Source organism: Xenopus laevis, chromosome 9_10L (assembly GCF_017654675.1).
Source record: "Xenopus laevis strain J_2021 chromosome 9_10L, Xenopus_laevis_v10.1, whole genome shotgun sequence".
Taxonomy (NCBI): Eukaryota; Metazoa; Chordata; class Amphibia; order Anura; family Pipidae; genus Xenopus; species Xenopus laevis.
Window position 1 is genome coordinate 88,660,775 of NC_054387.1, and position 25,276 is coordinate 88,686,050.

At 38.4% G+C, this 25,276-nt stretch overlaps 1 protein-coding gene across 1 annotated transcript in view; it reads left to right on the forward strand.

The window, feature by feature from the left end:
• Positions 1-25,276, forward strand: part of LOC108701442 (inactive phospholipase C-like protein 1) — a 122,894-nt gene that overhangs the window by 78,387 nt on the left and 19,231 nt on the right. Inside the window, exons 2-5 of the mRNA XM_018236141.2 lie at positions 2,866-5,337; positions 9,994-10,197; positions 19,435-19,510; positions 20,506-20,615. Coding sequence (XP_018091630.1) covers positions 2,866-5,337; positions 9,994-10,197; positions 19,435-19,510; positions 20,506-20,615 — 2,862 coding nt within the window. The remainder of the gene's footprint in view (positions 1-2,865; positions 5,338-9,993; positions 10,198-19,434; positions 19,511-20,505; positions 20,616-25,276) is intronic.

A 25,276-nucleotide genomic window follows, 5' to 3' on the forward strand; every position in this document is an offset into this window, starting at 1 on the left:
TATGTTCTGTCTTTCTAGTATTGCTGCAAAAGCCCAGAGAGCCATGGCTTCCCCCACAGATGCAGAACTGACTGCCAGTGCCGTTTCTGTTGCTGCTGCTGCCCCACTCTTATGCTCTGCACTTAAAACTTTAGCGACAGAGCTGGTCAAAGGGGAGGGGGGCTGCATCGCTATGCAGAGAACACTATTGCACTCGCTACACTAGCAGAACCAAATCACCAGTTTAAAAACTGTAAATTAGGCTCTTAAAGTTACCAGAAGCTGCTTTTTGCCGCCCCTGGTAATTAGCCGCTCACTGCTACCTTAGGCACAGTTCTCACCATGACCGTGCTGACAGCATTGGACAGCGCTGTATTGGTAAAGGAATGGCCAGGACGAGGCAAGTAGGTGCAGAACAAGGTATATTGTGATATGTTAAACTTCAAAAGATTTCAGATTGCCATATTTGCTTTTTTCATGTGTATAAAATGAAGAAGCGATGGAGGAGAGGAAGTTGAGTGTCTAAATCTGAGTAATACTGAAACAGGATAGAGCGTTCGCACACCCACGGCAGTCCTTGGCGATTGTAGCTTGGTGCTCAGTATGAGAGGACACGGCAGCCTCCCAAGCAATTCAGGAAAAGGAAGATACTGGCACACAAAGCATTTGCAGCAGGTAAACCTTGCCAGGTTGCAAGGTTTACCTGCTGCAAATGCTTTGTGTGCCAGTATCTTCCTTTTCCTAAATCTGAGTAAGCTTTGATCAAGTTTTAGGGTGAAATAATGAACTGCCAAGGGCAGTTGATGGTTGTAGACAGTGTTGCCATTACCCCAGTAAAACAGCATGTGCATCCATTTTTCACTGACCAGAATATATGCTTAACTCATTTTTTATTCAGGCTTTCTAAAAGGCAAGAGAGAGCTTAAATTTAGAACAAGGATACAAGATAAATACAATAAAAAAAAATCCAAAAATTCTACTGATCATTCTGCCCTTTTTCTTAACAAATATCTGGGAATCTGACCTTTTGCTATAATATGCCAGGGTTTTTTGCTTTGTGTTATGCTTTTGATTTTGGCTCCGTCATTATGAACAGATGTTTCAAGATATGTTTTTTTTCTGTCATGCAGTTTGTGTGAAAAAAGTTTTTTTTTCTCGCAATTTTTGCCAATAATAACTTCCTTAAGTGCATTTTTGTACATGAAATAGTCATTTATAAAACTACATTTTGTCACCTTTAAGTGTCAGTGCTTGAGCGTGTCCCTCCATAACTCTCCCAGGAATACTTTGCTTGTTGCTATTAAATATCAGTGTAGAAGTTTTTGACTCAAACTCACAGTATACAGTATACTGCTTTTGGATGACATTCACTAGACCTGAAATTGGTTATTGTTTTGTTTTAGTCCTGGATGTTTTTTTCTTTAAAAAACAATTTTTGAGTAATTGTTGTACAGTGCCTACACAACTCCATGTGATCCTGGTCCTGGATGTTTTTTTTTTTGATGCTATCTTTTAATAAATACACTATATGGCCTGGAGCATGTGCCTTGGATAAGGAAAATTTGTAATAACTTTGGCATCAAGTATTATTTTTACCGGCTAGATGACAACCCTAGCAATGAAAGACCGATTGTCTGAAATAGTGAAAAATATTCACAGATATTAAAAAATTTACTTGAATTTATACAGAGGGGCCCATTTACTTAGCTCGAGTGAAGGAATAGAATAAAAAAAACTTCGAATTTCGAATGTTTTTTTTGGCTACTTCGACCATCGAATGGGCTACTTCGACCTTCGACTTCGACTATGAATCGAACGGTTCGAATTAAAAATTGTTTGACTATTCGACCATTCGATAGTCCAAGTACTGTCTCTTTAAAAAAAAACTTCGACCCCTAGTTCGCCACCTAAAACCTACCGAAGTCAATCTTTTTTTTGTCGAAGAAAAATCGTTTGATCGATGGATTAAAATCGTAGAATCGTTCGGTTCGAAGGATTTAATCGTTTGATCTAACGATTTTTCGTTTGATCGTTCGATCGAACGAATTGCGGTAAACTCTTCGACTTCGATATTCGAAGGATTTAACTTCGACAGTCGAATATCGAGGGTTAATTAACCCTCGATATTTGACCATAAGTAAATGTGCCCCAGAATATACAATAATTGACAATAGTAATAATTAACAATACAACTTTCTAATGTTACCTCGGCAGGAGGATTCTATGATGTGGGTGTGCACATTTATACATACAGCGAAATTAGATATGATACATGCTTTATAGTGGAACTATGACATTTATATTTCTTGAAATTCTTTCACCTCATGCCGCTCTTCTTTCAATATGAATAATAAGTACAGTAGATTTTGTGCACAGGCGCTATTCCTTGCTTTGTATTGTCAGAGAATGTAAATATGAACGATGACAACACTATTATATCAGTCTTGGGAGAGTTGTTGGCTTTTATGCTTCTGTGTTTTGCAATTCAATGCATAAATGCTCAGTGCTCGCATGGAGATGGATGTTGAGAACAAAATGCTATTGTAATTCTGACAACTGTGCTCAAATGCATGTGACATTACATCAGTCAACACTGCTGCGTAATTTTAATTCATTGATGATTATATTAATTCATGTGTCTCTTTAGTAATTGAAGACATTTCAGATAGATTTAAATACATCTTGCTGGTGTGACTTATTCATATTTTTTATTGCATTTAATTCAATTTAAGTCATACTAGCCACATATACTTGAATTATGAAAATTGGATTTTAAAAAAGGATTCTTTAATAGTACGCATTTAAGTAAAATTCATAATGGAATGCTGCTCCATTTAATTGGTTTTGACTATATTTATATTTTGTTCTTCTTTTTGTATTTTATAGGATCCGGCCAACCAAAAGCCAGGTAGAAAGAAAACGGTTTCTTTTAGTAGCATGCCATCAGAGAAGAAAATCAGCAGTGCCAATGACTGTATTAGTTTTATGCAAGGAGGCTGTGAACTGAAAAAAGTACGCCCAAATTCACGTATTTACAGCCGTTTCTTCACTCTGGATCCTGACTTGCAGGCTTTGCGTTGGGAGCCTTCAAAGAAAGACCCTGAAAAGGCAAAGTTGGATATTTCTGCCATCAAAGAAATAAGACTTGGAAAGAACACAGAGACATTTAGAAATAATGGCCTGGCAGATCAAATTTGTGAGGATTGTGCACTCTCTATAATTCATGGGGAGAATTATGAGTCACTGGACCTGGTGGCTAATTCTACCGATGTGGCCAATATTTGGGTATCAGGCTTAAGGTACTTGGTTTCCCACAGCAAACAACCTTTGGACTTAGTAGAAGGTGGGCAGAATTCACCACGTATTGAATGGTTAAAATCTGTGTTTGAAGCTGCCGATGTAGATGGGAATGGGATCATGCTGGAAGATACAGCAGTAGAACTGATTAAACAACTCAATCCTGCAATCAAAGAAGCAAAAGTTAGATTAAAATTTAAAGAAATTCAAAAGAGCAAGGAAAAATTAACTACAAGGGTGACCAAGGAGGAATTCTATGAAGCATTTTGTGAACTATGCACAAGGCCAGAGGTGTACTTTTTACTAGTGCAGATTTCAAAAAACAAGGAATATTTAGATGCAAATGACTTGATGTTGTTTTTGGAATCTGAACAGGGGATGACTCAGGTGACAGAAGAAATGTGCCTGGATATCATCCAAAAATATGAACTATCTCAGGAAGGACACTTGAAGGGTTTTCTTACAATAGATGGCTTCACACAGTATCTACTGTCCCATGAATGTGATGTATTTGATCCTGTCCACAAAAAAGTTTGCCAGGATATGACACAACCATTGTCACACTACTATATTAACTCCTCTCATAACACCTACTTAATAGAAGACCAGTTCAGAGGGCCAGCAGACATCAATGGATATGTAAGGGCTCTGAAAATGTCATGCAGAAGCATTGAGCTTGATGTCAGTGATGGACCAGACAATGAGCCAATAATTTGCAATCGCAACAGCATGACATCACCTCTTGCCTTTCGCAATGTAATTGAGGTTATTAATAAATATGCCTTTATTTCTTCTGAGTTTCCCCTTATTCTTTGCATTGGAAACCACTGTTCAGTGCAACAACAAAAAGTTATGGTGCAACACATTAAAAAGATATTTGGGAGCAAACTTTATACAGAAATGCCTTTGCCTCTAGAGTCCTACCTACCATCTCCGGAAAAACTGAAAAAAACAATCATTGTGAAAGGAAAGAAGCTGCCTTCTGACTATGATCTTCTAGAAGGGGAGGTAACAGATGAAGATGAAGAAGCTGAAATGTCTCGCCGGATGTCAGAGGACTACTTTGGAGAGCAGAGGCTAATCACACTTTGCAAAGAACTTTCAGACTTGGTGTCAATTTGTAAATCAGTGCAGTACAGGGATTTTGATACAACTATGAAAAATCCAAATTATGGAGAAATTTGCTCTTTTAGCGAGAGCCAAGCCAGCCGGATAGCCAATGAGTATCCAGAGGATTTTGTAAACTACAATAAGAAATTTCTGTCTAGAGTATATCCAAGTCCAATGAGGATAGACTCCAGTAACTTAAACCCACAAGATTTTTGGAATTGTGGATGCCAGATTGTTGCTATGAATTATCAGACACCTGGTCCGATGATGGATCTTAACATTGGCTGGTTTATGCAAAATGGAGGATGTGGGTATGTACTTCGTCCTTCCATAATGCGAGATATGATTTCTTATTTTAGCGCAAACACCAAAGGCATGGTACCTGGTGTGTCACCTCAGATCTTACACATAAAGATCATTAGCGGGCAGAACTTTCCAAAACCCAAAGGCGCCTGTGCGAAGGGTGACGTAATCGATCCATATGTTTGCATAGAAATTCATGGTATTCCTGCTGACTGTGCAGAGCAGAGGACTAAGACCGTGCAACAAAATGGTGACAACCCCATTTTTGATGAAAGTTTTGAGTTCCAAATAAACCTTCCAGAGTTAGCTATGGTTCGTTTCATGGTTCTTGATGATGACTACATTGGAGATGAGTTTATTGGTCAATACACAATACCTGTTGATTGCTTGCAACCTGGATACCGACACGTGCCCCTGCGCTCTTTTGTGGGAGATACACTGGAGCATGCCAAACTATTTGTTCATGTGGCTATCACCAACCGTGGAGGAGGAGGAAAGGCCCAAAAGAAAAGCTTGTCTGCCCGAATAGGCAAGAAAGCCAGAGAGTATACTATGCTGAGAAACACTGGCCTTAAAACAATAGATGACATCTTTAAACTCGCTATTCACCCTCTGCGGGAAGCTTCTGATCTGAGGGAAAACATGCAGGTAAGAACATTTTGATGCCCCATTCTCATGTGCTCTGTTACAGGATAAGCAAAAGAACATATAGTTAGATGGAACTTTGACCTAGGAAGGTTAACCTTATGATGTTAAATACTACAGCCCTTTGCCTATTCTGTAACAGCATTAATCCCGCAGAGAGAACCAAGAAAAGAAACCTTGCGTTGTAATAATAATACAAAGTAGCTTAAGGAATTATCATGCAAAATAAATCTCTGTTCGGCTCTTTACTGGAAGTGCACATGTCTCAAATGTGCACAAAATCAGTAGATAATTCTGCATCTACCTTTTCCTGTCAGCTTGTGAGTTTGCAGCTCAGCACCAGCAGCACTAAATTTAGAACTGGAAGTCTGATTACTGACAGATTTATCAGAGAGGTGCAACTGCCGCTTTCTCCCTAGAGATAAGCACAGCAAAATACAAACAAACCTGAAGCGTCACAGCTTCTCACAGAAAGACTGTTTTTATCAGTTAGCTACTTTGATAAATATTAATAAATGAATAAATACTTACATTTTCCACATGTTAGTATTCATAAAATCTGATAAAAAATGTGCGATATATAAATGTTGAACGTGGTAGAATAAGCCTTTTTTGTCTTGTTCCCTGCACAGGTTATAAGTACACATGGTGCGTTCTTGCTTTCACAATTTTTAATTGTTTTGTCCTGGCCACACCTTTGTTTCCAGTAGACCATGTCTCTATACATTAAAAAAAAGCCCATTTTTTATGTTTTATTGTCAATCAGCTGAGACGGACACAAGTGATTTTAGAGGAAGATAGTCAGAATTATTAGTTAAAGACAAGAAGAAAGGCTTACTATGGCATGGTAAAATCTGCAACACGCATATACTGCGTTTATCAGTTTGAGACCTGGGGGCCCATTTACTTAGCTCGAGTGAAGGAATAGAATAAAAAAAACTTCGAATTTCGAATGTTTTTTTTGGCTACTTCGACCTTCGACTACGACTTCGACTTCGAATCGAACCACCATTCGATAGTCGAAGTACTGTCTCTTTAAAAAAAACTTTGATCCCCCTACTTCTAAAAACAATCACCATTATTTCTGACATGCACATTTGCAGTTTTCAGAATAAATTATCAGTGTTAAGTAAATGGAGTTGAAAGCAGACATTAATCTTGCTTTCAGGGTACCATTGGTTATCCACATCACACATGGCATGTCTCTGGAGACAAGAATCTATTATGTTCTACCAGGTGGAAACAGATTTTGCTTTTTATACGTTTTATGTATAGAATGTTTCTAAAACCTACCAAAGTCAATGTTAGCCTATGGGGAAGGTCCCCATAGGCTTTGCAATTTTTTGTTTGGTCGAAGAAAAATCGTTCGATCGATGGATTAAAATCCTTCTAAACGAACGTTTCGAAGGATTTAATCGTTCGGTCGAACGAATTGTGGTAAATCCTTCGATTTAATTAACTTAACTTAATTAGTTGATTAATCCTCGATATTTGACCATAAGTAAATTTGCCCCCTGGTGTTCTCTGGATAAGAGATCTTATCCATAATTTGGATCACCATACATTAAGGGGCTGATTTATCAAAATGTGATATTAGAACTCACTGCAGAAAAATCCAACCACTTTCTATTTATTTCAATGGGATTTTTAGAAGCCTAAATGTATCAATGGTGAAAGTTATAGTTCACCATTTGATAAATACACTTCTCAAAATCCCTTAGGAAATAAGAAACAGTTGGGCTTTTCGGGCTTGCACGATCCGAATTTTCGTATGATTTTATTGAGTCTTTCCCACAATGACTTTTTCCCACAGATTCCATTTCAATCAAATAATTGATTTATAAACCTATTTCCCTTTTCTCTGTAATCGCTGTAATAAAACAATAATACCTTGTAGTCAATCCCAACTAAGATATACAGTAATTATCTGTTTCCTTATTGGAAGGAAAATTCAATTCGTTTTATTTAATGTTGACATTATTTTTAGCAGACTTAAGGTATGATTAATGTAGATCCAAATTATGTAAACATCCCTTATCCGGAAAACCCCAGGTCCCGAGCATTCTGTATAACAGGTCCCATACCTGTATATTGTAAAGAAACAGTATGAAAAATTAAAAAAAAGTGTTTTAAAGTAATAAAAATATAATGCAACATTGACCTGCAATGATAGAACTGTGTTTGTTTCAGAAACACTACTAGTGTAATATAAATAAACTGCTGTGTAGCAATGGGGGCAGCCATTCAAAGGAGAAAAAGCTCATGTAATACAGAAGATAGCATATAAGCTCTGTAGAAAATAATGGTGTTATCTGTTATCCACTATTTAACATGTGCCATATATAGTAGCTTTTTTTTAGTTTCCATCATTGCCACACAGCTTGTTTATTTGAACTATAGTAGTGTTTCGAAAGCAAGCAGATCAGTTTTACCAGTGCAGGGCAACACTACATGATATTTTCATTACTTTAGAACACTTTTATTTTTTGGTGTTACTGTAAGACTGACAAGTTAGGGGACAGGATGTTTTTTGTACTATGTAATAGCAATAACTAGGAAACACATGTGCAGCAGAAACATAAAAATCAAAATCTGTTTCCACCTGGTAGAACATAATAGATACTTGTCTCCAGAGACATGCCATGTGTGATGTGGATAACCAATGGTACCCTGAAAGCAAGATTAATGCCTGCTTTCAACTCCATTTACTTAACACTGATAATTTATTCTGAAAACTGCAAATGTGCATGTCAGAAATAATGGTGAGTGTTTTTAGAAGCTGAAATGTATGCTACTTGCTAGCAATTACCCATGAAATATTTTGCGCTGCCCTAAATTACTGCTTGTCATTTTTCTTTATTACAATTATAATAGCATACATTATAGATTACATTATACAAGCCCTATTCAGAAAAAGATGACATTTTTAATTAGCAAAATTAAAACTGCGCCCCTGGGGAAGTAGTAAAGAAACCATCCAGGATCAATAACAGTGGCTTTAAAGGAACAGTTCAGTTTAACAATAAAAACTGGATAAATACAGTAAATAGGCTGAGCAAAATAAAAAATGTTTCTAATATAGTTAGTTAGCCCAAATGTAATCTATAAAGGCTGGAGTGAGCGGATGCCTAAAAGAAAAGAACAGAACACAACTTTGAGTTAGAGACTTTAAAGGAGAAGTAAACCCGTTATTAAAAAAAAAAAACCCTACCCTACATAGACCCCCTTCCCCCAGCCTAGCTTCTACCCCAGGTGAATGCCCCTAAAATTTTTACTTACCCCCGGTGCAGAGTTCACAACATTCATCTTCTTCTCTTCGGTATGCTTCGGGAAGTACTGTAAGTTCAGGGGTAGGAGCTAGGCTGGTGCGGAGGGGGGTCTTTGTAGGGTGGGGGGGTAGGGGTTTACTTCTCCTTTAAAGGGGGGCGCGCACGGGACATAACTGTATAAGTGAGTTTGTAATTGACCCTTAGCATGCAGGTTCAAAAGCAACAGTTTTGGCCCCCTCAAGCCACTGATTGGTTACTGCCTGGTAACCAATCAGTGGAAACCAAGAGAGCTGCAAAGCAGGAAGTACCGTTAGACATCCAGTCACTCCAGCCTTTATAGATTACATTTTGACTAACTATACTGAAAACATTTTTTATTTTGCACAGCCTATTTAACCAGTTTTTATACTTATACTATATAATTTCTTTAAAGGAGAACTAAATCCTTTAAACAAATATGGGCAGAAATGCTATATTTTATATACTGAACTTACTGCACCATGCAAAAGCTTCAGAAGCTCTATAATAGTAATGATTTAGGCCTTCAAATTTGTGGACTCATATTCTCAGTGTGCTCAGAACAGCTATTAAGAAGCTAAGGTTAGGGGTTGTTGCAAATCATGAAGAAAATGAGGTTCACATATCATTGAAGATGGTGCTACAGGACTGGTTTGAGGTGCAAAGGATAGTGCTGCTGGGCACAAAGCAACCCTGTTCTTATCCACAATGTTCTAGTTAGAGGGCAGGAGAAGGAACACCTAAAAGCCTGCCAAACACAGGCAGAAATGTATTCATCAAGGGGGCTGCAAGGGTATGTGTCTTTTGGAGCTCAACCATGGAATAGGAGGCAAAGTGCAAAAAAAGTATGGCAGCTTGCACCCTGCCCAATGCATAATAAATGCCTCTGCCATGTTTGGGCTACCTAACTACTAGCTAATGATAAACAAATGCGAAGCTTAAGTTATTTGATTTCTACTCATTTTTTTGCTGTACTCTCATTCTATAGTTGTTTGGATCTTGCAAACTACTGGCAGAGTCACCAATATGAGCAGGAGTGAGAGAGTTTAAACAGGCCAACTCCTCACTCCGGCTGATACATACGTCTTAGGAACATGCCAACTGGCTCAGTCTGTAATACTCCTGGCTGGCATTTAGCAATTATAATTATTATACATTGCCATTTTATTTGAAATGGCCTTTTCTCATTTTTTTCTTTCAAAGGCAGCTTATTGAATTTTACAATTTCACAATGCCTTGGGCTGCTGGGCTGTAATACAGAATAAAGCAATATTTTTCTGCACCTTGCTGACAAGATTACTATTCCACTGGGAATTAAAGGGAAACCAACATATTTGTTTCCTCTGATTTTTACTTTTTCCTGTCTTTTTAGAATGCATTGGTCTCGCTGAAGGAGCTCTGTGGTCTGCCGACCAGTGCCAGCCTGAAACAGTGCATTATGTCCTTGGCCACACGTCTCGTAAATAGTGACAACACACCATTTGTTTTCCTCAACATGAAGGACAACTACCCTTATCTGGAGCCAGTAGGAGCAATTCCAGATGTTCAGAAAAAACTTCTCACTGCCTATGAATTGGTAAATTGTCTTTTGTTCTTTTGTAAATCCGTTGAAAATACTTGAAACTATACTTTCATCTGTATGTGTGTGCATAGTTTTTGTGCATGTGTATGCTGTGATACAAGAGCTGTCTGCTTACCTTTTGGAAATGATATTCCTGTAGGAACCTGAGAGCTGCACTGATTAAAAAATTGATTTTCAAGTACTAAGGGATGTGATGGCTCCTCGGTTAGGCAGTAAGGTAGGCCCAAATGAAGAAGTTACTTACCTCATACTTTGGGTTGGCCTAACTTGGGTTTGGTGTAGGATCCATATAATGTTTCTTGAAAAGGGTTAACTCTTTCCTTCTCCATGCCCTGTTGCTCAGACTTTGCAGACCGCACCAGATCCCTCAGCCAGGAAGCAACTTCTAGTTCTTCCTATAAGCCACTGGATTTTCAGTTCAAGCAACCCTTAGAAGTCCAACCTTGTTAGCTCATTGAGACTCTTGAGAAATGAGGTATATATTACTATCATTATCAATTATCAGTACCTGTATGGGACCTGTTATCCAGAAAGCTTGGGACCTGGGGTTTTCTGGGTAAGGAGTCTTTCTGTAATTTGGACCTGTTTTATTATTAGAGAGAGAAAGGAAATCATTTCTGAAATTATTTGATTAAAATGGACCATATTGGAGATGGCCTTTCCATAATTCTGAGCTTTCTAAATATTGGGTTTCCAGGTAACGGATCCCATACCATCGTTTTAACAGTTATACATATAAATATTAAGATATTTATTAACCCAAAATCTCAAATTAGGCAAAATAACTGACATTGCAGGTTAACTCTTGGCAATTTGACATGCTGTAATAGTACTTCATCCTTCTGCTGGAGGGGTTTGATTCTGCTGTGCTGTATTTTGCCAGTAAACATGCAACACAGTGTAAATGAGAAACTATGATGTCAGCACAATGGTACTTGTGCAGGGGAGCTGTAGATTCTAGAGGGTTAAAACGCTAAACACTAAAGTCATTGCTGTATATTGTTTATAATACAGCACCAGAAGTGTTTGATGGATATTATTAGAGTCTAACTATAAAGCAAGACAAGATTTCCTGGAAATAAATCTTTCAACCTATACCTCCGCATCTGGCCAAAAATAGATGCTAAGATCTCTGTCTCATCTCTCTATAAACACCCATCACATTCACGCCAGCAAGCGGGACATGATGGCAGACCTATAATGAGTATGTTATTCTGGCTGTCAATGTAATTCAAACATACAAGGCTACAAATAGGTCACATCCAGGATGCAAGCTGTCCTCAGCAGGCTTTATGGTGCTGCTCTCTATAGAGACAAATAAAGCTTTCTGTTTCTGCAAGGATCATTTGTATGTAGGCCATGACTGGTAATATTTTCCCTGAGTCCTTAGCATTTGGGTAATATTTGGGGCTTAGATATATAGGACAGGCATGAGAAAAGGTGTTTATTATATTTTTCACTGCTGTGGGAATATGTGCTGAGGCATAACTCTTTTTGAATCTTAGAGCACGCAGCTTCCATCATCACCCACCACTAGAGAAAGGCACATCCATGTCAGTATTGCTGAAATGCAGCAAAGAAGAATAAAAAGGGGGAAGGGGGTCATTTATGAACTTCAAGTGCAGTTACTTTTGCACAAATTTCCACATAATCAGTGTGTGTAAAACCTGATTTGTCAATGGCACATGTCAAAATTTGCACTTCCGTAGTCGTTCTTGCAGCTGCTGCCTTCATCCTGCTACCGTTCCCAAATCAAGAGCTGCTGCGCCAAGTCAGAAACAACATCTCCGAATCAGGCGGTAGCTCCAGGATTCCCTCAACTGTCTGTGTCATTAGGCACGGGTGCACATGGCAATCTCATGGTGAAGTTGCCCTTTGCTCTCTGCCATTGCCATCATAAATTACCACTGAAGCCTTTGGAACTTTTAGTCTGTGCCATTAGTGTACAGTGGGTAGACAAAATGACTGAAACACCTAAGAATATACAGAAGTACTAGAGCCACCCTTTTCCTTCAAAAATGCCTTTAGTCCTTGGTGCTTATTGAGTTCTATAATAACTATGCTTTGTTGTTTATATGAGCTATCTTATTACTATAACAGGGTATACATCTCTGTAATTAATCCAGCAAACTCATGGTTTTGATGCCTCCAAACCCCACCAGACCACCATAGCTGTTGGCCTTAACTCTAAGTTCATAACACACGGCTCATTGCACTGTGCTCCCTAGATTTCCCTGAAAGCTTAGTATTTGTGCAATGTAAACAAACATCTGAGAGAAGTTTTGGTGGGATCATCATAACAGATACATGCCATCTAAATGGAATTTGTTAGAGTCTCTAAATGGGCTTGGCTGTACTTCTCATTGCTCTTCAATTTATAAAATGATTATCTTGTGATGTATTAGGATTATGCAGCGAAATAAGGAGCTGGATGGTATTTTTATGAAAAAACATTCACTGTGATTTTCTAGGTACATTGGAATATATTACTTAGTAAAAATAGTCAAGAGCTTTAGAATGAAATAGATATAGTAGGATAATGAATGTAACATCAACAATATGATATATATATATATATATATATATATATATATATATATATATATATATATATATAAATAAATAAATTCAAAGGACAGCACCACTTTCCGTTGAGCTGCCCCTGTGCACAGACAACCAATATGTCTCATTGGGGACCGAAACTTTGGTTGTACATACTAATAATACATCTTTTTTTGACACTGCAAGACCCTTGGTGCTGTCTTTTGAGATATATAATTAATACAATTCAGGAATGGGATCCATTATCCAGAAAGCTCCAAATTAAGGAAAGATCCGTTATCCAGAAAACCCCTGGTCCCGAGCATTTTGGATAACAGGTACTATACTTGTATTGTGCTCTTTCTCTGAATAACTTGTAAATCACAGTTATCTTATTATGTCCCTGTCCTTTTCTGCAGGTGAGTTTGTGGTTAAGGAGCTGCCCACCCCCCAGCTCTTAGCTTTCCTGAGCCAGAGGGGGGCTGCATAGCTAGTGCTTTGCGCTCTCTCACTCTCTAGAACTCTCAAATTTCTGGTTTAAAAAAATGGAAATTTGGTTCTTAATGGTACCAGGAGTGGCTTTTTGCCATCCCTGGTAACCTGAAGGGTGCTACCCGCTGAGTTTTTCAACTTGCCTAATTTACACTGCACCCCTGCTTTTTTGGCTTGGCCAGAGGGTGACCTCATACATGGTATGCCAGAGGGGATTATTGGTTCTCATGCATCAGATCAGAGGGTACTTCAGAATTAATTTCCCTGCTGCAGTGATTCATACCAGTTTAATTCGATGTTAGTGTCCAGTGCTGCTACTGAACTCAATTTCTGACCAATTGACATTTGTATCTTCATTGATAATTGTGTTGTTTAAACATTTTAGGATATCTCAGTTCAAATTCTGTAAAACCTGCCCCATGGTACTGTACTCTATTCAGTTAATCTTAAGCAACTCTGATTTGCCTTCTGTTTGGCATGTAACATTTCTGCTGCAGGCTTTGATGAAAGCAATTTCCACTAAACATTCAGTTTTATGATGCCTTCAAAGCACCTCTTCAGCAATAGAGTCATTTTGCTAAACTTGCATTAGAACATGTTCCCACCAAAAATGTTTCCTGCAATTTTCTGCGGAAGTCTGTTCTGTTTTTGTTTCGTCTCCATTATCTAAACATTTAACATTATCACTGGTATCCGTTATTAGCCAGTTTCCTTTGTTTAGTTAATACCATTAGGGAGAGTTTATGGTTTTGGATATGTTAGGGACTGTTCCTGTTCAGTGAAGCTTACCCAGTGCCAGGTATTGCATTCCCTTTTCAAGCATTCCCTAGAGTGGTATAATGTTTTGGCACAAGCTCTTTTTTGAAATTTTGCTATTGAATTCAATGACATAGACCATTCACACATTAATTTCACATAGACCATTCACACAATATTTTTTGTCAAATGATGGCAGATTTCTCCTTGCACCTAGGTTGATAAATAATAAATGCATGTTCCACCGACACAAGATGCCCTATGTGCCGTATTAAACAAATGACATGCTACAGAACATTTAAGGGGAAGGAGACAAGGCCATGACAGGGGCTAGGAAGGGAGCAGGAAATAGGTTAATTGGCAAGGGTTTGTGGGAAATGTAGTGCAGAAGGCGATTGATTGGAGGGGGAAGGTATTGTGTGAAATAGATATAACGGTAGGAGTTAGTCGCCATTTTACCTTAGCAGCCTCCACCGACTGAGGCTAGTAGTTGTGGATATTATCCACTGTTAAAAGGGAAGGGGTTAAAGGAAAAGGGGCTGGCCTCAGGGTTTACAATATTTCAAGGAATAGAGTATCTCCATAAAAGCAGCCTTCAGCAGCTAGGTGGGGGAGATCCACTGGATATATTATGAAGCTAATTATGTTTGCAAAATGTATAGTCATATGACAGTTAACTTGTGGTTAATAAAAATGTGGCTGCATCCTTTTCAACCCATAAGATGTGTAGACTGGTATTTGAATTCCAGGGGTGATACTGGTGGGAGGAAGGGTCTGAAACGTGACCCTGCCCATGTCAATGAGGGGTGCACAATTATGCTAATTTAAGAAGCACTTGTAGAAGCACTTGCATCTGGGGTATTGCTGTGCTCTTATCTAGTGATGGATTAAAAATGTGACAGAGATGCAGAGCCCAATGGGGTAGAGGGCACGTCTATATGCTGCCCCTGTCCCTTATGAATATAGCTCTGCTGACTATGTACAGCACTGTATTCATTCAGAAAGCATTAATACACTCCGGATACATTCTGGAGTTCATGGACCTTTGCCTTTGGGCAATCCTCCACAAGTCAGGGTTGAACTGGGATACTGGGAAACATCCCAGTAGGATCCAGTCCTGGTGTGCCCCAGCATCCCATGCTCATCTGTGGGATGGGGTGTGATTGGCATGTGTAGTAGCAGGGGAAGCAGCAGCCGATGTGTGGGGGGCAATGTACCAGACCCCCTGCAGAAGCCAACCTGGTACATTGCCCTCCAAACATCATCCATGGTGGAGGGGCGACTTCGCCTCAAGTGGACCTCAGGTACCCCAGTCTGAGACAGGGTGCAAAAAACATGGCAGCTTCTGTAGATTATAAAATAAAAAATCCAGCCACTTGAAACAACATATTTATTGTGCTAATCACTTTTGGGGATTGGAAATTGTGCAAAACACCTTATTAAAAGGAGAACATATTCACTTTACAGACCAAATTCTCTAGGGATTTAATGAAACTTTTGAGCTAATATCTGATTTTAAATATTACTTTTTTCTAACCCTTGTATTTATTGATCTGTTTTTTATTTTGGTTATGTGGGTACATACAGTGGAATAACTAGATGTTACAGGGCCTCACAGCACATTCAATTAAGGGCTCCAAAACATTGGTTAATTGACCTAATCTACCAAGATATATTGAAAGTGCTCATTAATAAGGGCCTTCTGGGCCCTCCAAACTCTTGGCAACCCTTGGTAACCACAGGGTTTGCTTCCTATGGAGTTACGCTCTGGGTACTTATGTAGCCTCTGCTGAAGAAACATAAGACAGTGCAAAACATATTATAGCTCATTTACGTCTGCAAATTCAGTTACAGCCTCCACAGTTTCACCATAGTCAGCTGTGCATAATATCACTTTCATTACATAGTTACATAGTTACATAGTTAAATTGGGTTGAAAAAAGACAAAGTCCATCAAGTTCAACCCCTCCAAATGAAAACCCAGCATCCATACACACACCCCTCCCTACTTTTAATTAAAATTCTATATACCCATACCTATATTAACTATAGAGTTTAGTATCACAATAGCCTTTAATATTATGTCTGTCCAAAAAATCATCCAAGCCATTCTTAAAGGCATTAACTGAATCAGCATCACAACATCACCCGGCAGTGCATTCCACAACCTCACTGTCCTGACTGTGAAGAACCCTCTACGTTGCTTCAAATGAAAGTTCTTTTCTTCTAGTCTAAAGGGGTGGCCTCTGGTACGGTGATCCACTTTATGGGTAAAAAGGTCCCCTGCTATTTGTCTATAATGTCCTCTAATGTACTTGTAAAGTGTAATCATGTCCCCTCGCAAGCGCCTTTTTTCCAGAGAAAACAACCCCAACCTTGACAGTCTACCCTCATAATTTAAGTCTTCCGTCCCTCTAACCAATTTAGTTGCACTTAGTCTCTGCACTCTCTCCAGCTCATTTATATCCCTCTTAAGGACTGGAGTCCAAAACTTCACTGCATACTCCAGATGAGGCCTCACCAGGGACCTATAAAGAGGCATAATTATGTTTTCATCCCTTGAGTTAATGCCCTTTTTTATGCAAGACAGAACTTTATTTGCTTTAGTAGTCACAGAATGACACTGCCCAGAATTAGACAAAGTGTTATCTACAAAGACCCCTAGATCCTTTTCATTTAAGGAAACTCCCAACACATTGCCATTTAGTGTATAACTTGCATTTATATTATTTTTGCCAAAGTGCATAACCTTGCATTTATCAACATTGAACCTCATTTTCCAGTTTGCTGCCCAGTTTTCCAGTTTAGACAAATCACTCTGCAAAGTGGCAGCATCCTGCATGGAACCTATAGTTCTGCACAATTTAGTATCATCTGCAAAAATAGAAACAGTACTTTCAATACCCACCTCCAGGTCATTAATAAACAAGTTGAAAAGCAAGGGACCTAGTACAGAGCCCTGCGGTACTCCACTAACAACACTGGTCCAATTAGAAAATGTTCCATTTACCACCACTCTTTGTAGTCTATCTTTTAGCCAGTTCTCTATCCAGGTACAAATACTATGTTCCAGGCCAACATTCCTTAATTTAACCAGTAACCTTTTGTGTGGCACTGTATCAAATGCTTTAGCAAAGTCTAAGTAAATCACATCCACTGCCATCCCAGAATCGAGGTCTCTACTTACATTCTCGTAAAAAGAAATTAAGTTAGTCTGGCAAGATCTATTACGCATAAAACCATGCTGGCACAAACTCATAGTATTATGATTTGCTATGAAGTCCAGTATCTTATCCTTTATTAACCCTTCGAAAAGCTTTCCTAATACTGACGTCATTACAGTTACTTGCACTTAAAATGTCCTCCCTGTACTTTCATACAGTTACACTCTGCACTCCTCTGTCCCAAATTGTGTGCTGCTACGCCTATCAATACAGGAGAACTCCGGGGCTACCACAGTTTTTGTGTCCAGAGTCAATTTGCGCAGTGCACTTGCGCTTAAAGGAGAAGGAGATTTGTTTACCACTTGGTGGTGCCAAATTTTAGGCACCCCCAAGTGAATGTATTCACTTACCTGAAACCCCGGGCCGGTGCTCCTATCAGCAGAAAACTGCACCGGCCCAGGGTTATTCCAGCGAGCACCACAGAGCACTTCTCTTCCGGCTTCTTCTTTCTTCAAATTTCAAGGGGCAGACGCACGTGCAGTAGAAAAAGCAGACGTTTTAGTTAAAGTTCGGCATTTCACACTAATGCACATGCAACCGCGAGAAGAAAGAAGAAGCCAGAAGAGGAGCGCTCTGTGGTGTTTGCTGGAATAACCCTGGGCCAGTGCAGTTTTCATTCACTTGGGGTGCCTAACATTTGACACCCCCAAGTGGTAAATGACTTTTTCTCCTTTAAAGAATTGGATGCAGACTTTACCCAAAAGGCAAACATTGAACGCCAGGCAGACTTCTGCCGGATTGCATCCAATTTGCAATGAAATGCATGCACAGTTGTGTGAATTTTGCCGAATTGGACACATTTGTTTACCTGTCTACCAATTATACTGGAATTCTGGGAAAAAAGCATTGCATGAAAAAGCAAAATTGCTCATTGCATTATGGACTCATAACTTTTAAACATAGGAGCAGGGTCGGACTGGGACAGTGGGGAAAAACCCAGTGGGCCCCATCTACCCAGACCTGCTCCCTGCAAGAAACTAGAAGCACTCCCTGAACTATCACTGTGATGCTTAACTGAAACACAAACTCTCTGTTGAGAAAATTGCTCACTATTTATGCCAATTTTGAAAATGGTTAGAACATTAACATCTGACAAAATTCTTGACAATATGATCTATGACAATATGATTTGTGCATTTTTAAGCTTATAAGGTAAGTAATAAAGGTGTTTAATAGAGTATAGAAAAAAAGCTGTGCTAAAATAGAAATAAAATGAGCTTCTGTACATGTGGATTTAACTGCAATCATATTGAACATGGGAATGATCCATCACAAAGAACAAATCAGCTTATTTATAAAAGTGTGTATTTTTAAACCACTCTAGACTTGACATAATAGTCACTGGGAACAAATCAGGTGGCAGAGAATTTTTAGCAGTGAAGTAGACCTCTTTTGTGTAACAAGCAGTGTCATTCAATGCTGTTTTCTCGGAGGAGGGGGTTTGCAGCATAATGGCCCTTTTTATGCCAGAATATTATACTCAATTACATATTTGCATACAATCATTGCATAGGCTTTATATATACATTTATCCGTGACACCCATTTTCTTTGTGACCCCAGACTTCATTTACAAGGATTATTATTAAAGGGATGAGTCGCCTTTAAGTTAAATTTTAATTCCAAGCAACTTTCAGTTGGCCTTCATTTTTTCTTTTATAGTTTTTGAATTATTTGTCTTCTCCTGACTCTATCCAGCTTTCAAATGGGGAGTAACTGGCCTCATCTAAAAAGCAAATGCTCTGTAATTCTAAAAATGAATCGTTATTCAATCGCTTTCCTAGTAATATTCCAGTCTCTTATTCAAATCAATGTATGGTTGCTAGGGTAATTTGAACTATAGTAACCAGAGTGCTGAAAATTGCAAATTAGAGAGCTGCTGAATAAAAAGCTAAATAACTCAAAAACCACAAATAATAACCAACTGCAAATTGTCTAGAATATCACTTTCTACATCATACTGTAATAAATGGATAACCCCTTTAATTGTTATACCTTTTTAAAAATAAATTGAACTTTATTAAGGGAGGACTCATTGTGAACAACCTGGCGACACAATTTTTTCCCACAGTACAGTAAAATAAGATTTGAAATTTATTTGCTCATCTAGGCATTATTTGTCCCTTGCAAAAAACGATATTGCTTTGTAATATTTTTGTTAGTAACCCACAGCATATTCTTAACGTTTTCCTCGTGTTTCTGTTTTTTCTGTTTTGCAGATGATACAAGAATGTAGAACCCTTACTGAGTCAGCAGACACGATTCATGACAAGATCTTGCAATGCCAAAAAACAGGTGAATTATCCTTATTCTTTGAATATTCATTAAAAAGTATAAGGAAATGTTATCTTTCGTGGCATTCATAGGTTCTACTGAGAAAACCAAGGGTGGGGCCACTGAGCGACACTTACAGTTATCAAAATTAGTTATGGGCGAATTTGCGCTGCTTCGCTGAAAAATTTGCGAATTTCGCGCGAAACATTCTCGTTTTTGACGCCGGCGCCCATTTTTTCAAAAAAAAAATTTCCCCGGTCGTTTTGCGAATTTATTCGCTGGTGGCGAATCGCGCAAATTCGCCTCAAATTCGCGCCTGCCGAATAAATTCACCCATCACTAATCAAAATAAGTGTAAAAATGTATTCATCCAAGTTCATAGTCATACATCCATCGTATTTATACTCATTATCTGATTTAAACACCGCCATACCTGCCGGGCAGGTATACTAGATTATGCCTCACTGAGTTTATGACAAGTCAGTAAGCATTTTTGTTTAACTATTAAAGGGAAAAAGACCAGAGGCTGAGTGCAGGAATCCAAGTTGGGTAGGGTATATTTTCCATGTTTTCATTTATACTGTATATTGTACAGGTACCCATAACTTTACAGCACAGCATACATAGTATTGCTCAAAAATGAATGTTTTGAAAGATGTGTGGTCAGTCTACAGTCTACCTGTGGTCTCATGCTTTCATACAGCTACATGGACTGCATCTTATCTTAACTGAACTGAACTAGAAATTCCCCCAACCCATGTTAACACTAAACTATTTAGGATACTCAGAAAGCTTGAACAGTGCTGTTTTTTTTTTTTACTAATAAATCAGTGATACCCTAATAATTTTATGTTTTGAAATCAATAAAAAGATACATGGCCATATAAATGCATTATCTTATAGTACAGGGGTACAGTATTAGTTCATCGTGGAAGTGTTATAGCTTTACTTGTAAACAATTGCAGTTTTTGTTCTACAACACAAAACCCCTGTCAATTACAATGTTCTTTTTGCAGGGATGGAATTTCACGAAGAACTGCACAGTCTTGGGACTAAGGAGGGAATGAAAGGAAGAAAACTCAACAAAGCCATTGAAAGTTTTGCTTGGAATATCACTGTGTTAAAGGTAAGAGGAACAGTCCTGGCAATTGCAAGAAAACTGCAGGGGTCATGATTTGCTGCAGTGACTTGTGAAATGGTTAAACAGTTACAATGTCCCTCTTAAAGGACTAGAAAACCTTTTATAAAAAAAAAGGTATGTTCCTGGATATTAAACAGTGTTAGTTTTGTCTACAGCATAATCCTAAAGATAACATAGCCCATGGTGTTGTTCTATTGCAGTTTATATAAAAGCTTTAAAGGAGTTGTTCACCTTTAAATTGGGGTATATTTATCAAAGAGTGAAGTTAGAGATCTCCACAGTCTGCAGAGTAAAATATCGCCTCTCTCCATTCATTTCTATGGGATTTTTAAAGACGTATTTATCAAAGGGTGATAGTGAAAGTTCACCATTTGATAAATACACCTTTAAAAATCCCATAGAAATGAATGGAGAGAGAGGCGATATTTCACTCTGCAGACTGTGGAGATCTCTAACTTCACTCTTTCATAAATATACCCCAGTGTGCAGTTGCTTTTGATTTTTTTTATTTGTGGTTTTTGCATTATTTAGCTTTTAATTCAGCTGCTCCCAGTTTGCAGATTCAGTCATCAGGTTTCTAGGGTCCAAATTACCCTAGCAACCATGCACTAATTTGAATAAGAGACAGGAATATGAATAGGAGAGGACCTGAAGAGAACAATGAGTAATAAAAATTAGAAACAATAATACATTTGAAGCCTTACAAAGCATTTGGGGTCAGGGACCACCTTTTGAAAAATCAGAAGAAGAAGGCAAATCATTAAAAAACGATAATTAATAAACAATGAAGAGCAATTGAAAAGTTACTTAGAATTGGCCATTCTATAACATAATAGATTGAATGGTGAACCACCCCTGCAAAACTGGTGGGGAGTGATACGACCAGTAAGAAAGATGGCAATTATGGTAAGCACCCACTTGTGCTGGGTATGGCCATGTGCCGCAAACTCTTCTCCCTACTGAGCATTCTGTGCTGCATTCAGAAAAAGGTGTAACTCTTTGCACACCATTTTGGGAATGCAATTATTTGCATTTCTGTGCACTATACAGGTATGGGGACTGTTATCCAGAATGCTTTTGGCTGCGGTTTTCTGGATAATGGACCTTTCTGTAATTTGGATCTTCATACTTAAATCTAGTAGAAAATCATGTAAACATCCAATAAGGATTAATTATATCTTAGTTTGGATCAAGTACAAGCTACTGTTTTATTAATACAGAGAAAAAGGAAATAATTTTTAAAACATGTCGATTATTTGAATAAAATGGAGTCTACAGGATATGGCTTTTCTGTAACCTTGTACTACAATCCACACTCCAGTTTTGTAATTTTGTCTTTGTGTATGGCAGTGCACCTACAAAACCATATAAGACTATAAAAGGGCAAAGAGAGTGGAATAAAACAGATGCAGACTTGCTTGCAAAGAAATAGATATATTTTTTGAGGATGAATGTTATTTTTGGATTGACCTCTCAATGTAATTTTTCTTTCCCTGTCTTCCCACGGCCTCACTAGAGAAGAGATTGTGCTAGATTTTATGCAAAGTATAATGTTGCCAGCTCAACAGTGTACAGCAGTAACCTTTTGTAAATTGAGATCAATACATGCATATATACTTGACATATAAATGCTGTCATTTATAGATGGCTAGTGGATTCATTGTGCTGCAAGGGAGATTGTTTTTTTTACTGTGTGGCAATTAAAATACAGTATGAGAAATGATGTCAATGTACAGGATGTAACCACATTATATTAAAACATTTTCTTTTCTAGTGACAGAAATGATCTGTAGTGGGTGCAACAGAATAATCAAACTTCAATTCAATAGAGAAACTGAGGTTGATCCCTTTGGCACTCTTGCTTTATACCATTTGAGCATGGGATTTTATTCTGCCTTTTATTTTTTATTGACAAATCTATAAGGTTTAATTACTATCTACCATGCCTTTTAGCTATAACAACTGCACATTACAGAGGGCACTGTTTTACATTGAATATATATTTCTTTGCAGTGATCTTATTCACAATTTAACGTAGGAGTTACTCAGAGTCAGTCTAAGAAGCCCAGTAGTCAACACAAACACATGGCTAATTCACAACCCCTCCACATGAACCAGTTACCTTTAACTTAGATAATCTGGATAATGATTGGTGTTTAGTGAGCCCAGAATTTAATAAACACATGTGCCATGGATGCTGCTTGCCTCTAATAACAATGTTGGTCACAAAATACACCTTATTTTCCTAATAGCAGGGAGTGCCTCAAACAAGAGTTTAGAATAGAGGATGTAGGAGATGCAGGGGGCTATTAGAGGAAATTGTATACCACAAACGACTATGAGTACTACAGGTTTTGGGGTGGGTAGCTCCATATATAACAAAGTGATTACAGCAGGTTACTAAAAACAAGAGGACTGGCATGAGATCAGTAGCAGTAGTGGCATGCAGTATTGTTGTATAGAAAAGAACCACACTGGCACACGAGACTTGTGTCTGCAGGGCAAGCCCTTGCAAAAGTTTTACTGCGGTGGTGCAACGTTTCGGGGCTCCGCCCCTTTGTCAAGGGCTTGCCCTGCAGACACAAGTCTCGTGTGCCAGTGTGGTTCTTTTCTATACAGTTCACTGGGAGCTTTCCGTATCCTCCAATCACTGCGCACCGAGCCAACCCTAATATTTACACAACGGGTGTGCGAGTGTCCTCTTCAATTGATGCAGTTGGACTAGGTTTCCATGGAGATGTCGCTACATTTAGCATTTCTGAGGGACCATCGTCAAGGCACTATATTTCTCTTTCTGAGACACCGAACAGATCTTACGTTTAGTTGAATAGGGACTCCGTAAGCTAAAGTGATCATTGGCCATATCACACATGGTACTTGATGGGTTCTCAACCATGCTATTATTTTGCCTTTTGATTGATGGCCAAGGTCTAAATCATAACATCTGTTTAATTCGTCAGGACTGTTTTAACAGATAACTGTGCTGGGACTAAGGTTTTGGGCGATTTCAGGTCCATTGTATGAATGGGAGGTAGGGAGAATTTGCCATTTGACAGTAAGCGGCAAATTTACTAAAGCGCGAAGCGGCTAACGATAGTGCAAATTCGCCAGCGTGACGTCATTTCGTTACTTTGTCGATTTACTAATGGGTGCTGGCTTAAATTCGCTAGCGAAGTGGAACTACTCTAGCTCTACTTCGCACCCTTACGACAGACGAAGTTCTGATCTTAGTGAATTTGCCCCTTAGTCTCTCCTGCAATAGAACCCATTCTTCAGAAAGTCTACTTACTTTATATAATAAAAAGTCACAAATGGGCCCATATCTAGTAACCCATAGCAACCAATCAGATGTTTGTTGAGGCCACTGACTAGTTAATGGTACCTGCTGATTTGGTAACATTGCCATGGACAGTCTCCTTAATTTGATCATATCCTACACTTTCATATACTACAGTTATCCCTCTGTACTAAGCACAATGAAAATGCTAATTTATAGCATCCTTTTAATTCAACCACGATGGATGATTTTACTTAACTTTGCTGCCTTTCCCGCTGGGTTTGTTTCCATTAAGCAGCTGAGATGTAGGAGCAATGCTAGATGTTTGGGGTCAATGTCAGCAATGCAAGATTCTTTCAGGCATTTTCTATCTTGCCACGTGTTTTATTAATGAATCCGTTATAAAGCATAACAGGTTTTCTGTAAGTTTATGAAAAAATATATATATCACCATGGAAGCATATAGAATCACTAAAGGATTCAAATTGAATTAAGTGCAAAACTAAATAATAACTCTTGCATAACTTTGGCACTAGTGGTTTGTACCCTGGAATAATTATGAAAAAAATATTAAATTTAGACGCACACAAAAAATTGGCTTATCATGGATCTTTTTTATTTGTTTTCTGTGTAGAGTTTAATCTTTTTTATTCCGTTTCATGAAGCTGCCAGGTCTTGTTGGGAGTCTAAAGTGCTATCAACAGGGGAGGCAGGGTTTTTGTGGCCTTACTTAATGTGCCCTGCAAAGTGACAGTTCTTGAAGCATAATTATTAATCCTGTCCAAAGCTAAGGCAAACTATATATAAATACTTGTACAACAGTGTGGGCCTATCTGTCATACTGAAAATCTGTTTTACTGCATGCAAAAGCAGGATGAAGCTTTGATAAAGATGTTTTAAGAGTAATTCTTTTTTTTACCAAGCTTCTTTCCTGACTAAGACTGAGCTCAACCACTTCCATTTTTGTTCTTGTGGCTGTGCACTAGCATTTGAGAAAAGTTGTAATGACCACCAAAATCAAACCAGATTTAACACTTTGTATGGCCCCAGCCTATAAAACATATCTAGATTTCTCTGCATTTAATACAATCCACTAAGGAAATCTGTGCATTGCATGGAGTAGTTTAAACAGAGCAGACCTTGAGTATAGGACACAATTCATTAGATAGACACTTGTTCATAAAGGTCTAGGAGAAATCCAAAACAGCTGCATACACTTAAACCAATATAAGCAAACCGGAGAGAGCATTGAACTATTCATAAAAGTGTACATGTGCGTGTGCCCATATATATATGCGTAGGGACCCATTTGATTAATAGCCCCTGTGGCTTTAAATCCCTACACTTCCTTATTGCCTAGTTGCTGGGC